The sequence below is a fragment of the Corvus hawaiiensis genome, chromosome 3 (genome assembly GCF_020740725.1).
Source record: "Corvus hawaiiensis isolate bCorHaw1 chromosome 3, bCorHaw1.pri.cur, whole genome shotgun sequence".
NCBI classification, from domain to species: domain Eukaryota; kingdom Metazoa; phylum Chordata; class Aves; order Passeriformes; family Corvidae; genus Corvus; species Corvus hawaiiensis.
In genome coordinates this window covers 14,578,323-14,591,778 of record NC_063215.1, presented here as the reverse complement: position 1 = coordinate 14,591,778, position 13,456 = coordinate 14,578,323, and the positions used below count along the sequence as shown (strand labels likewise).

The window sequence follows — 13,456 nt, the reverse complement described above, 5'->3', positions numbered from 1 at the left end:
ATTAATGAAAGAAAAAATGAAGCAGGAATAATAGGTGCAGCAAAACCATCTACAGCAATATTAAGAGCTTAAAAAAATCCTGAATTCTTATTTTTCAATAATATCGTAGACATAAAAGAAGAATCTGATCAATACTACCATCAGCCTGGAGATATGTGGCCAGATTTGGAGATATTTAAGAAGATGCCTTTTGACTACACTATCCATGATCCAAAATACGAAGATGCAAGTCTGATTTGTTCAAAGCTTCAGACCATAAACAATGAAGGTTAGAATTTTAAAAATCTAGATTGGTACACATATATGTATGTATTTGCTTTCAATGTAAGAATCCTGTTAAACTTTTAAGCAGAGTTAAAGTATCAGAATTGCTTTTGACTAAGCAATAGTGAAAAAGGATTTCAAGTTTTCCAGATGAAGTACCAGAGTATGACCCTTATAAATGACTTATGGAATATTATATGGGTAGTCTTCCATTAAAAAAGCTCTAATTCCACAATAAGTTTGTGTATTTGAAGGTTTTATAAAGTCGGATTGTCCTGCTCTGTAGAAATGGTTTATGGGGGTAAAGTTAGTTATGTACTTAAAAGTGTCTGTAGGTATATTTTTTAGGTTTTAGGTTAGCATGAGATGACCACATCCAGATTTAGATTCCTGGAGTGTTGATGTGTGAATTAGTCCTCTGAATTAGCCAGCTGGACATACACAAGCCCATGGGACTGGGTAGCAGGGAGGTAACACTGCCATTCACAAAGACCTTGGCAAGCTGGAGAAGTGGAACCTCCAGGAAGAAACCTCAGGAACAGGATCCTGTTGAACATTTCACCAAACGTGCCCCTTGCACTTGAGATAGAATAATTTTTTTCAACTGTACAAGTTTGGGGCCAGCTCTATAGACAGGAACTTTGATCAAGGTGTCTTGATGGTCCTGGTCAACAACAATTTGAACATGAGTCACCAGTTCTCCACTGGGTTAATGGCTTACTAATAATCTAGCAAAAGGTCAAGAGAAGTGGTGATTGTTCAGTGATGGCAACTCTAAGGCCACGTCTGGGTATTCTGTCAAGTTCTTGGCTTCCCAATATGAGAAAGATGTTGACGTAGAGAAGTGAGGCTTGTGAGCAGCCACCAAGATATGAAGAAAATTGGAGTGAATTGGGTTTGTTTCATCTGGGGAAGTCTAGCAGGTGCATCTGAATGCTGTCTTCAACTTCCTAACGGGAATTTATAGACACAAACTATTATAGATACACAGCATAAGGACAAGAGACAACAGACACAAGTTGCAATATAGGAAATGACAATTATAATGAAAAATATTTTCAGAATAAAAGTGGTCAAACCATGGAGCAGGTTGCCCAGAGAGATCACGGAAACTCTATTCTTGGTGATTTTTAAAACTTAACAAGACAAGGAACAGCTTTGAGCAATCCAATCTAATGCTGAAAATCTGAGTGAAAGATGAAATAACGAAGTCCTTTTCAGCAGAAAATACACCTCATCTTCCCTCAGTCTCTCACAAAGGAGACCCTTTGAAAAATATGGATATACACTAAGGAGCAACATCACTAAATTGCCAAATTCATTTCACATAATATACTGTGATGTCTGTCACAGAATGGCAAATGCCATAAGGCTCTTTTTTACTATTTATTGCTTTTGTAAGCATTCAACCAATAATAGCAACAATGAAAATTATAATGATCAGGCATTGCTTACATCTCAGCTTTATGTGAAATCTGTACAGAATTATCATAATCATGAATTTGTAGATACTTCTTTGTAGTTCCCTTTGCTGTACATTGCAATTTGTAAAATATACTGTGCTCAGAATGAATTCACAGTTTGTTTTGTACATGTTTCATTATTGCCATTTTCCCTAGAATCTGATTTCAGTGACAGAAACAGTCTATCATGAGAGTGCATTCTAGTCTTGAATATATGTTACATTTAATTTGTTTCATTTCTTAATAGACAGATCAATGAGCAGGAGACAGGAAGATATGTACACGTGCCACCAGACAACTAGGATGAGATTGTCCAAATATGCAGCATATAACACCTACCATCACTGTGAACAGTGTCATCAGTATATGGGTTTCAATCCCAGGTACCAGGTAAAGATTTCCAGATGCTGCTCTGCAGATCAGAAGCTGAAGCAGACACAATGCAAACATAGTTTGTGTACATTCACTGTATTTAAATTGGCTTAGAAGTTGTATATGTGTACACTTACAGCTGATTTACAGATATTGTTATTTCTTGAGGCTTGCCTGCTTTGACCAGGCTGCAGGTTTGGGGAAATCAGAGGACTGATCCTTGTGTCATTTACACTAGTTTATTCAGTGCTGTGATCTGCATGTGTACTACAAGTTAAAACTACTTTCCCAGTAAACTTTGCACCTGAGTAACTGCAACAGGTGCTACTTCTGATACAGGAGTAGTCCAGTACAGAGCAGTCTATGTGTGGTGTACAACTTGCTCTTACTGAGAGTAACTCTCCAATTTCCTGCCTATTATAATGTGAGGAAGAAGGTGTCGGCAATGCAAATACTGGCTTTTATGTGTCAGTATTTCTGAAAGCCAAGAGTAGCCTATGTTGGTACAATCTGCAAGATGAAGCTGAAACAACTGTTTCAAAAGAGGGAACACTTTAATGTGTATTTTTTTTTAGTGTAAGATGTAGCCTAGGGAATGTTGCTTAACACTTACGAATAATGAAGTAAAATCTAATGCCCTACAACAAGTGACTGTAATCTGTTTAGAAATTTTGTAAATGTATATAAACTACACTGAGGCCTTGTAGTTTAACTGGAATGATCCTATTTTTCCCATCCTTAGATTTATGAGTCCACCCTGCATGCATTTGCCTTTTCCTATTCTATGCTGGGAGAAGAGATCCAGCTGCATTTTATCATTCCAAAATCAAAGGAGCATCATTTTGTCTTTAGCCAACCAGGAAGACAATTGGAAAGCATGAGGCTACCACTTGTCACAGATAAGGTAAATGGATATTTTTATTTATATTTATGGCCATATATGGGAGAGAGACACCACCAATTTCAAAATTTGTTGAATTAGTATTCTCTACAGTGCTACTCCTACTGTCAAGAGACAGTGAAGATGTCCTCATACTAAGTTTGTATTTTCTCCCAGAATGGGATACATGAAAAAAAATTTTCGAGCCACCAATAAGCTCTTTCTTTTGCTCATTATCAAGGTTGATCCTTTGGTTCTTTTTCTATTCACTTGCTCCAGTCAGAAGATTTGTACTGTAGTTTTGGCGTAAGGTGTTTCTTACTGTCTTATATGGACCTAAATCCTTTTCCATGTCTAGCCTCAAGGTACCTGTGCACTTGGCAGGTCAAGGTTAGCAGTCCTGTCCATTCTGCCACACTCTCATCAGTCAAACTGTGGGAGACAGAGGAGTAGAAACTCCTGCAGTTAAAGGAGGCTTTGATTTACAACCCTGGAAGAGACTAGGTCTGGCTTAATTGATAGAGATTTATAGATCTTAAGCAAAAGGATTACAAGCGTGTGTTCCTATAGTTATAAGTAAAATGTACGCTGGGTGTTCTGGTGGAGAGTTTTAAATAAAATAGTGTGATTTTATATAGTTTAAGAATGTAGATGGTATAAGAGAGACATCTGTGTGTACGTGACATGAGAATTTATTGGTCAAAATGCAGCTGCATTGCAGTGAGAAGTGCCACAGGTGATAGGTCACAAATCCAAAACAAAGTGTTGTTTTAAGTGTCTATTGGATTAGAAAGTTATAAATTAATTCTAAATCTTGTGACTTTCACCATTATTCGGAGGTATTGTAAAGCCTCACACCCTGACTGATGCGTTTTGTTATTTTAATACAATAAATTCGTGTAATCGTGTAGTCCCATCCCTGAAAGTTATTTCCTCCAATGAGTGAACACACAGGAAATTCGACACAAACAAGCCAAGTGATAGAGTTTTCTTTTTTCCAACTCTTACAAAATTTGTTTATTTTCCTATCAAGGAAATCTAAAATGTGTCTGTCTGTCTAGTGTCAGTGGATCTGGTTTATTCTCCTGAAGAATCTTTTTCTGCTTTCTCTCTCTGGATTAAAACAGAAGCTCACACTTCTTCTTACCTACAGAGTGAAGATTACATAAAAAGCCCCACTTTTACTCCCACCACTGGTCGTCATGAACATGGGCTTTTCAATTTATATCATGCAATGGATGGAGCCAGTCATTTGCATGTTTTAGTTGTCAAGGAGTATGAAATGGCCATATATAAGAAGTATTGGCCCAACCACATCATGCTTGTTCTTCCAAGCATTTTCAACAGTGCTGGAGTAGGTAAGTGTAACAAAAAGTTCTAAAAAATGTGGACATGCAACTTGGGCCCCTGAGGTGTTGTTACTCAGCAGTGAAATGCAGACACACACCTTGCAGCTAGGATGTCTGATCTGGTGATCTGGACTCCTCCTGAAGACAATGTGTCACAGCTGAAGATACAGTTCTCTTAATTCAGGACACCTAAAACAAGCTAAATGTGTTGCACCCTAGAAATACTTAACTCTCTTCTATTGTCTTTGAAAGAAGCTGAGGTTTTTAAATCAGATGGACTTACTGACTCTGCTTCCTTGTGGAAATAACTTGCGTATCATTTGCATGGGCAGTGATGCTCTGGTTGGGTACATCCCTGAGGTAGGTTCTGCTAATGTAACACCTGTGAAATATTCGGCTCTTTGCTTGTGCTGCTGGAACAACTTATATACAGCAGTAGTGACAAACATTCAAAGCAGATCATCAGGGACAATTTCCCATGTCATTAAGCTGGTCAGTCAACATCTCTAACTCTTTGCACTACGAGATGTTAGTGGACACAAATATTTGTTAGGTTAAAAGAAGTAGTTACTAAATCCTTAAGACACTAGCAAATCTTTACCACAGAAGTCAAAATTCATTTTGCATCCTTCCCAATGTGGTTCTTTAAGTCACTTGCTTGGCAAGTGACAGAGCCAAGGCTTTGGGCTCTGGGTGATGTTGGGGTGTTAAAACCTCCAGAGTGATTCATGCCCTTGTCTGCAGAAATAGTCACTTCAAAAGGCTTCTGAGTTAAAAGCAAACTATTTCTGCCCCTACTTTAATCTGATGGTTTATGCCCATGGTTTCAGGTGCTGCACACTTCCTGATAAAAGAGTTGTCTTATCATAACCTGGAGCTTGAACGGAATCGGCAGGAAGAGCTGGGGATAAAACCCCAGGATATTTGGCCTTTCATTGTCATTTCGGATGACTCCTGTGTTATGTGGAATGCAGTAGAAGTTGATTGTTCAGGAGACAGGAAAAGGTAAATAGTGTAATATATGCTTTTTCATCTGATTTCTTTTAACCTTTCTCTGTGTGTAATTTTGAAATTATGTTTGCTATGCTACAGCTTCTACCCTGTACAAGCAGAGAATTCTATTTGCCTAAGGAGAGTACTTTCCTAGGCATCTGTCTTTGCATAGCACCATGTAGTGCCTGTCTTCCATTCCTGTCCCCTAAGGATTTATGTGCCCTGCAGCCATCGCTGTCCAAGCTAGAGTTACTTGGACTGCAGATTTCAAACTCTGTAAATGCTCCCTGATACACTGGACAACATGGACACTTACATGTACATTTTTCATCAAATTTTTCTAGGGAAGCTAAATGACAATTCTGTTCAAGTGGTGCAACTGATTTCCTTTGGCTCTTTTGTCAGTCCCAGTCTGTGTGGCTCTAAGTTCCCCAAAGCCCTGAACTAGTATTTTTGTTCTCATTACTTTAGAATATTTTTTGTGCTAGATATTTTCATCTATTCCATGAACAGTGCTGTAGGAACCCAGAGTGCTGAGAATATTTCTCTGCCTGTTTTGAAGGGTTTTTACCCCCCTGAACAACACTGTTTTAACCTCCAACCTTGGAAAAAACTGCCTACGATCAGACAAGAACTAGAAAATACAATGGTGTGAATTGGTGATAGACTACTATGTAAGATTGTCACAGGGTGAAAAATTTAGAGGGTTTAGGCTTCTCTTTGCAGTAAATAGATAAGAGCAAAAAACATCAAAATGGGGGATTGTTGTTGTTCTCCAAACCTTCTTCTTCTTCTTCTACTACTCCATATTCTGCAGTAAAAGTAATTTGGGATGATTGGACAAAAAATTCTGCAGTTCCTGGCTGTGTTACTGAATAATTGGTAGGAAAGTGAAAATAATGTACGTTTTTTTAGTAACCATTGGTTAAATTATCTTTAAAAGGCTGTGTAAATTTTGATAAACACACACTTCTCTCCTTCTTTCACTGCTCTGTGTTATGCCTGGGTCACGCTAGTGGCTCTGCTCCTCTGATAAGACTTAATAAAGAACTATCTGGCAGCAGTGAAACTGCAGGAAGAGTCTCTGTTTGTTCTCGCGAACTCCTTGCAAGGACTTCTAAAATATCCTCTCCCATCAGGAGAGATTTGATTTATGGCACGGTTCAGTGTCACAGTGCCATGCAGAATTTACAGCAAATTTTTAGAGAATGAAACTCAATGAAAACTGAGATTTATGGATTCTAGGGGTGGGCTAGAAGGATCTTAATACTTTGTGCTTAAGTTATGGCACAAGTCAGCAACCCTCTGAGATTCATTGGAATATTATCTAGGTAATTTTAAAGATTTATGTATCTGAGTGAATGTTTGGAGAGATCTAGACTAAGTTTCAGATCTGTCATACCAGTCCCCACCATATAAGCACCAGTTAATTTTAAGTTTTAACTAGAACGAGAGACAAAAAAATACAGTAAAGACAACACTGGAGTTATCTACCTGAAAGTTATAACAACTTCCAACTGTTAAGAATTGCTCTTCACCTGAAAGAGATTCTCAGTGTTCTCTATATATTTTAAATTAACACATTTTCATAATTATTGTAGTGACTATACATGGACTGAAAGGAATGTTTCCCTGAAGCAAATTCTGCAACATATTGAAGCAACTCCCAATGTCACTCATTATGCCCTAATTGGGATGAGGAAATGGTCCAGTAAAACAAACAGTGCTGAGATCAAGGAACCATTCTCCTGCTGCCATGTGCATGACTTCATTATGCTGAATGTGGATCTGACACAGAATGTACAGTACAATCAGAACAGGTATGTGAATCACTAGCACCTTTCAATAGGGATAATGAACCAAATAAAGGAAGTTTTACAAAAGCTCCTGTTGTTTTTTTTAGGGAGGTTGTGAATGGCATGCAGACAGATTTTGTTTTCTTACTGGTGATTCAAATCCTTCCCAAGCTGCTGGAAGTTGGAAAAAGACATTAATTTCTATAGTTCCACTAAAACAGTCATATTTGTATGACAGGGTAGACACACTCAGCAGTGTGCCATGCAGTATTGGTCTACTCTAAGTGGCCTTTGGTAAATACTGTGCTTCCCCTCTTGTCTGCTTACCTGCTCTGCCTTCCAAAGGAAACAGGGATGTATGGATGAATGGTGCATAGCCAAATCTTGTTCTGATATATATCTGGACTTTCTACCCTGAGTAGCACAACACTGCAGCATACTACATGTGTGCTCATCAGGACAATCAGAAGAAAATAATAAATAAGTCTTGTTCTTGGTGGTTGTTTCTCACATTCAGCTGTCGCAGAAATCACACTTTTTCATTTATTGTGACACTTAGGATATATCAGATTATAATTTTGTCATATACAGTATTACCACAGTTACAAGAACTGTTTTCACTAGGTTCATAATCTCACAGAATTTCACTGATCTGAGTGAAATAAATGGTGGGTTTCCCCCGATTTCTGAGGGACATATCACTAGAGGTGGGATTCACTTGTCTAAAACTGGTCTTTCAGCACCTTAGAATATAGAAGACATCCATATGGGGCTGGCAGGTATGACATGAAATCTGTGTGGTTTTCTGTAAGCCAGGTGGGATAGCCCAGGTAATTTAAATGGCTCTACACAACTACACTCAGGTAACTGAACTCTTCAATCCCCGCAAGTCACTGCTTTTCAGAAGAACTCTCCTAACCCAAGAAAGTACCTTTTGAAGTCCAAGCTTACTTATAACTGCAGGGAAGCATTCTGCTTTCATTATTTTGTGAATAAACAGATGATGTGTATTTCTATTGTCACCAGCCTGACACTATAAAAGAGCACTTTAAATTTGCCCCTGTTCATCTCCTGGTACAGAACTGTGCTCCTGGGCTGCCTAACTGTGTTACTATATGAAGCATTATGTATGAACGGCAAATGGAGGCAATGACAATAAAGCAAAATTATATGAGTGCAAGCAACAATGTTAAAGTGTCAGGAATGCCACATCACAGCACCCATTTCCTGCCTCTGTCTTTGAACCACGCAAAGCCCACAATAATCCTGTGTGTGGGTACTGCTGAGTGTGAAATATTGTATGACATTCCAAGCCTGGGCAAGGAAAAAGTATGTTTTAAACCACAGAGACAGTGTCAGTCAGGGATTGCTAAGATCACAGACAAAACTTTAAAAACCTCTAATTGAATGCCATGTTCCTCACTGATGCCAACTGTTGCACTGATTGCTCAGTTTGCTTAAACTCAAGCCCTAAATGTCAATGCAGTGGTTCTGCACATCATCCTGTTTCCTTCGTAGTAAATGTATTCAAAATGGAGAACTGAGTCTGAATTTTCCAGAGATCGGAGTATTTGAATTTAGTCAACTTTAGGAGCCTTACCTTTTATTCTGTTCCATCATATTTTTTATATGGGTCAAATTTAGTTCAGGGATGTTTGGCTTCATTCTGCTTCATCTATTCCTGTGTCCCAGCAGTTTTCTTGTATTAAGACTCATTGCCTTCAAATAGTTTTCATTTCTAAAACAAAATGACATTAGTTCTGTAGAGGAATATTGAAAAAAATTGCTAGATATTCATATTCTGAGGGGAAAATAAGTAGTCAGGTACTTCTTTGCATTTGATAAATCAAATATAGGGCCTCATCCATTTCCTTGGAAGTCAAAGGAATTAATTTCCTTGACCATATTTGGGGTAATAATGTATGTAGCAATTTCTTATGACTACATTATTTTAGTAAAAGGCAAAGAAAATATTTTAATTCCTGGGTATTTTCCTTGGCAATTTACTGCCTTTGCACTTTATGCTTTTGATCCTTTCCCTCCCTAAGTACTTTCCTCCCTAATTCTGATCTTCTCAAACTGATTCCAGCATAGTTTATAATTAGAAAGCTGAAGCCCCTTTCCCTGACTGATAGGCACTGGTGGAGGGTCAGTATGTTTGATACCTGTCCTTCCTATGGTGCTGATCAAAGGCTCTTGAGTCCTTGTATTTGTCAGTGTGTGATGAGAAACATTCCTCTGACCTGCTATGATTTTATTCTTTCCAGATTTACATGTGATGATGTTGACTTCAACTTGCGTGTCCACAGTGCTGGCCTTCTCATCTGTCGGTTCAACCACTTCAATGTCATGAAAAAGCAAATTGCACTAGGAGGACAACGATCCTTCCACATAAAGTCTAAGGTGGGGACTGAGACCTCTGTTGCACTGTTGTTAAAATTCTGTTTTCCTTTTTTGTACCTTTTAACCAGGAGACCTGAGGTATTTTGATGCACCATCTATTGCCAGTAATGTCTGCCACGTGGGGCTTTCTTTAGTTATTTATTTCTGAAATCCACAAGATTCTTGTCATAAATACACCCTTCCTTAATAATTTTCCTTTAAAACTTCGGAAAACACGTATAGTGTCTCTTTGCAATCCAAGTAACCATTCACTATGTGGACTTTATCTACAGCTATAGAATTGCTCATCTTCATGCGACTTCATAGGTAGGAGTATTTTGAGTTCAAAGAAGAAACCTCAAAGACTATAAACACAAATATAGTTCTACGAAACTGAAACTTTTTTGGTAGCAGATATTTTTGGCTGAATAAATTTTCTTCTTATGTAAAACTTAGATTTTTAGGATAAACCTATGTTTTATACCAACCAGAATTCACATAAGTACAACTTGGTTGATTAAGATTGATCTGTATGAGAAATATTTTTTCCTCATAGGTATCTGACACTCCGGTTTCAATCTCCCCTGCTCAGTACATTTGTGCTCCTGACAGCAAGCACACCTTCCTGGCAGCACCTGCTCAGTTGCTCCTTGAAAAGTATCTGCAGTATCACAGCCATCGCTTCTTCCCTCTCTCACTGAAGAATTACAGCCATCCAGTGCTATCTGTGGACTCTTACCTTAACTTAGGACCACAGGTACTGAACAAAACAATCTCCAAGTAGCTCTAGAAATTTGTAGGCTCTGTTTTTGATGGGTTAGTTGATTTTATTCCTTATAATATTTACACAGCCTTTGAAGAATGAGGTACATCTCTATAACGTTAAAATCAAATTTTTAGTCCCATAGAGGCTTCAACTAAAGTATATGGAGAGCAACCCCAGAATTGTCCCAATTACTAATATAGTCTGTGAAGTGTTTTCTCAATCTGCTATAATTTGGTTCTTCCTACAGAAAATGTCTTCCACAAGAGGATGTTACAAATACTAGATAACCCTTAGAAAGCACTTCAAATATATTCAGATGTTTCAGTTCACTTTAGACTGGTAAGCTGAGGCTAAGAATCAAATACGAGGCAACCAGTTGGAATGGGAGAAGCTGACATTAGGTTTCAGGAGCTGTTGGCTCTCTCTGATGAGTTTGGATCTAAAGCCGAGGTTGTACTTCAACTCAAATATGTAGATAGAAATTTGGTATTAGGGTGGTGTGGTTCAGGAGAGAGGGACTGTTTATACCTCTTCACTTGAATACTAAATGAAATGCAGTCTTGCTGGATTTACTGAGCTTCTCTCCCAAAGAGCTGTGTAATAACCTTCCCATGTATGCTGCTCCCAGAACATTTTGAGTACTTGTGCTTTTGTTCCCACCATGTTTGGAAAAACAAACTCTGTGGGAGGGTGTTGTACTGTTACTGTCTTTATCCATTGCATCCTTTCAGCTCTAGCCCATTCAGCACATGAAATGAATTCAATGCCTGAGCTGGAATACAATAGGATTGAAGGAATATGGAATAGGCATACTGGTACAATGTCTCAGTTGCTGTGGTTCAGCCTTCCTCCACTGAATTATGCTGATCTATGCCAGATGAGGATCTGCCCCAATTAAGTAATACAGTGGCACTTTGGAAACAAAGTCTTATGTGGAAGATTCCTTAATCTGAATTTATAAATCCTGAAAGAGGGCTGTAAATATTCCCAGTTATATATCAAGAGTGGATATTAAGAGTAGCCATAAAAACAAACCAGGCAAGAGGAAAGCTCATACATTCATGTATATGGACAATTCTACTGACTTGAGTAATCCTATCGTAATGTAAATGAAATTTAGAATTTCTAAGGGTCATTTTCATGTCTGACTGCACAGTTACTGTATTTACTCACATATAATTAAAATGTGCTGGGCAGGTCACAGCATTATGGTTGTGGGGAGCTATTTTTACTGCAGCTTTCAAACTCTATCACATCTAAGCCTTGTGATTAATAGTAACAATACATAGTTATGAATTGTGCTTTATGTATATTGTTGATAAGTAGTGGGATGTTTTGGAAGGAACTATAAGGCTCACAATATTTGTAGTTGGAAAGAAAGTCTGAATTTGAATCAGGTGCAAATACTGGAAGCTTCATAAAAATTCTTAGCTTTATATGGAAGCTCGAAAGATGTTAATTTTTTTTTCCACCCTCTCCCAATCAGATTGCAGTTTGCTATGTGAGTTCTCGGCCTCATTCTCTGAATATCAGTCCCTCTGGTTTGACATTCGGTGGTCTCCTGCTGTACCTCTGTGACTCCTTTGTTGTAGCTAGCTTTTTGAAGAAGTTTCATTTTCTTAAAGGTGAGCTGCAATAATTTTATTACAAAGAATTGGATGACATGGTCTCTGGGAATATGGGGAAAATCTATTTTATATGAAATCTATATGCACGTATATGTATATGCATGTATTCTTATTTGTCTTTATATATCCCACCCAAATCTGATGCTTGATCATGCTGGCTCTGCATTGTAGTAAACTGGTATATAGCAGTGCTATAAATTCTGCAGATTTATAAGTGGGAAGGAATGTTGGATCCATATCATCATGCCTAGAGTATGTGCATAACTCCTTACTCTGTATTTGAAAACTGAGTATTGAAGATTTATGCATGAAGCATTTACCTGCTGTGTTCTAGGAGGTTTTCTAAATTTCAATAGAAAATGGGTGATGGACAAGCCTCTATCAAAATCTATTTTCTGTTTTTACAAAGAGAAACTGGCTCATTTAAAATTTGTTCCTAATACCCAGTTTCTCCATGTAATCCTTATGATGGTGGATAGCAGTGAAGACAACTAACTTCCACTTATGTTGCAGACAGTCACATTGCAAGCTTCTTTTGGATCCTTCTGCTACTACCTTAGGCATTTGGTGCTCTGGGGATCTGTTTCACTCAGCTATAACTGTCACTGGGAGAAGAGCACCGTGGTTAGTGCCTCTTGAAACTGGCAGAGTTGTTATAAACTGCTGAGTTCTTCGTTGCATCTAAAACAGAGGCTACCAGTCAGTCTTGTTTTGCATAAACCAGTCAATTTTTATATCGTGTAGTACAAACTGTGTTTGCTTTGGGATTTCTCTGTCTCCCCTGGCAGTCTACTTGATTTTCTAACCTGTGACATGAGAATTAAACAGCATGTGACTGTCTGTCTTGTTTCTTTTTATTATATTCACAGGATTTTTTTGTCTTGGGCATTACCTCTTACCTCACCATCTCTCATTTAGATTACTGAATGCTGGTGAGGTAATTATTTCCTCTTAAAGGAGGACTTTTCTCAGAAGCCAGGAAGCCATGCATGCAAGTTAAAGTGGTTATCAGCATGCCAGTCAGGACAGTTGGAATGGGTTACTGAAGTATGATTTTTTTTTTACTTTGGCATTCTGGGTTTGCCTGTGTCTGTAGCCACATAGACCAGATTCTTTGTTGCCAGCACATGAGTTTACCAATCCAAAAACCACTAAAATTTGTGATTAGTTTTAAAGACATGTTTAGACTATTTCTGAGCAGCAAAGCACAAAGAGCTTAGTCAGCCATCACAGTGATTGACTTGTGGGTTTTGCTGAGTGAGGGTTTCACCCAACGAAGGTAATGATCAGAACAGCTACAATAGGAATGGATGTAGGGCTTTATCTGGCTTGCTGCCCGTACCCATCACCACCTCCTTAGACCTGCCAATTTTACCTTTCCTACCCTAAGTAGCACAGAAAGTGCTGCTATTCCTGTCTACTAGATGCTTATGAGGTACCTCAAGTTACAGAAGAAGACCTTGACAAATAGGTAGCTGAACATAGCTGTCCTCAAGTCCTATCTCCATGGCCTAATTTTCTCCTAAGCCCATTTGTTACTCCTGATGTGAAAGTGGTGGAGTT

General features: G+C 38.3%; 1 protein-coding gene across 2 annotated transcripts in view; it reads left to right on the top strand.

The window, feature by feature from the left end:
• The window catches only part of GREB1 (growth regulating estrogen receptor binding 1), a 90,268-nt gene that overhangs the window by 75,003 nt on the left and 1,809 nt on the right, over positions 1–13,456 (top strand). For both annotated transcript variants that reach the window (XM_048299372.1, XM_048299371.1), the window contains 9 exons: positions 110–268; positions 1,975–2,117; positions 2,842–3,003; positions 4,133–4,337; positions 5,159–5,333; positions 6,923–7,141; positions 9,385–9,520; positions 10,056–10,256; positions 11,752–11,890. In XM_048299372.1, the coding sequence (XP_048155329.1) occupies positions 110–268; positions 1,975–2,117; positions 2,842–3,003; positions 4,133–4,337; positions 5,159–5,333; positions 6,923–7,141; positions 9,385–9,520; positions 10,056–10,256; positions 11,752–11,890 (1,539 nt within the window). The remainder of the gene's footprint in view (positions 1–109; positions 269–1,974; positions 2,118–2,841; positions 3,004–4,132; positions 4,338–5,158; positions 5,334–6,922; positions 7,142–9,384; positions 9,521–10,055; positions 10,257–11,751; positions 11,891–13,456) is intronic.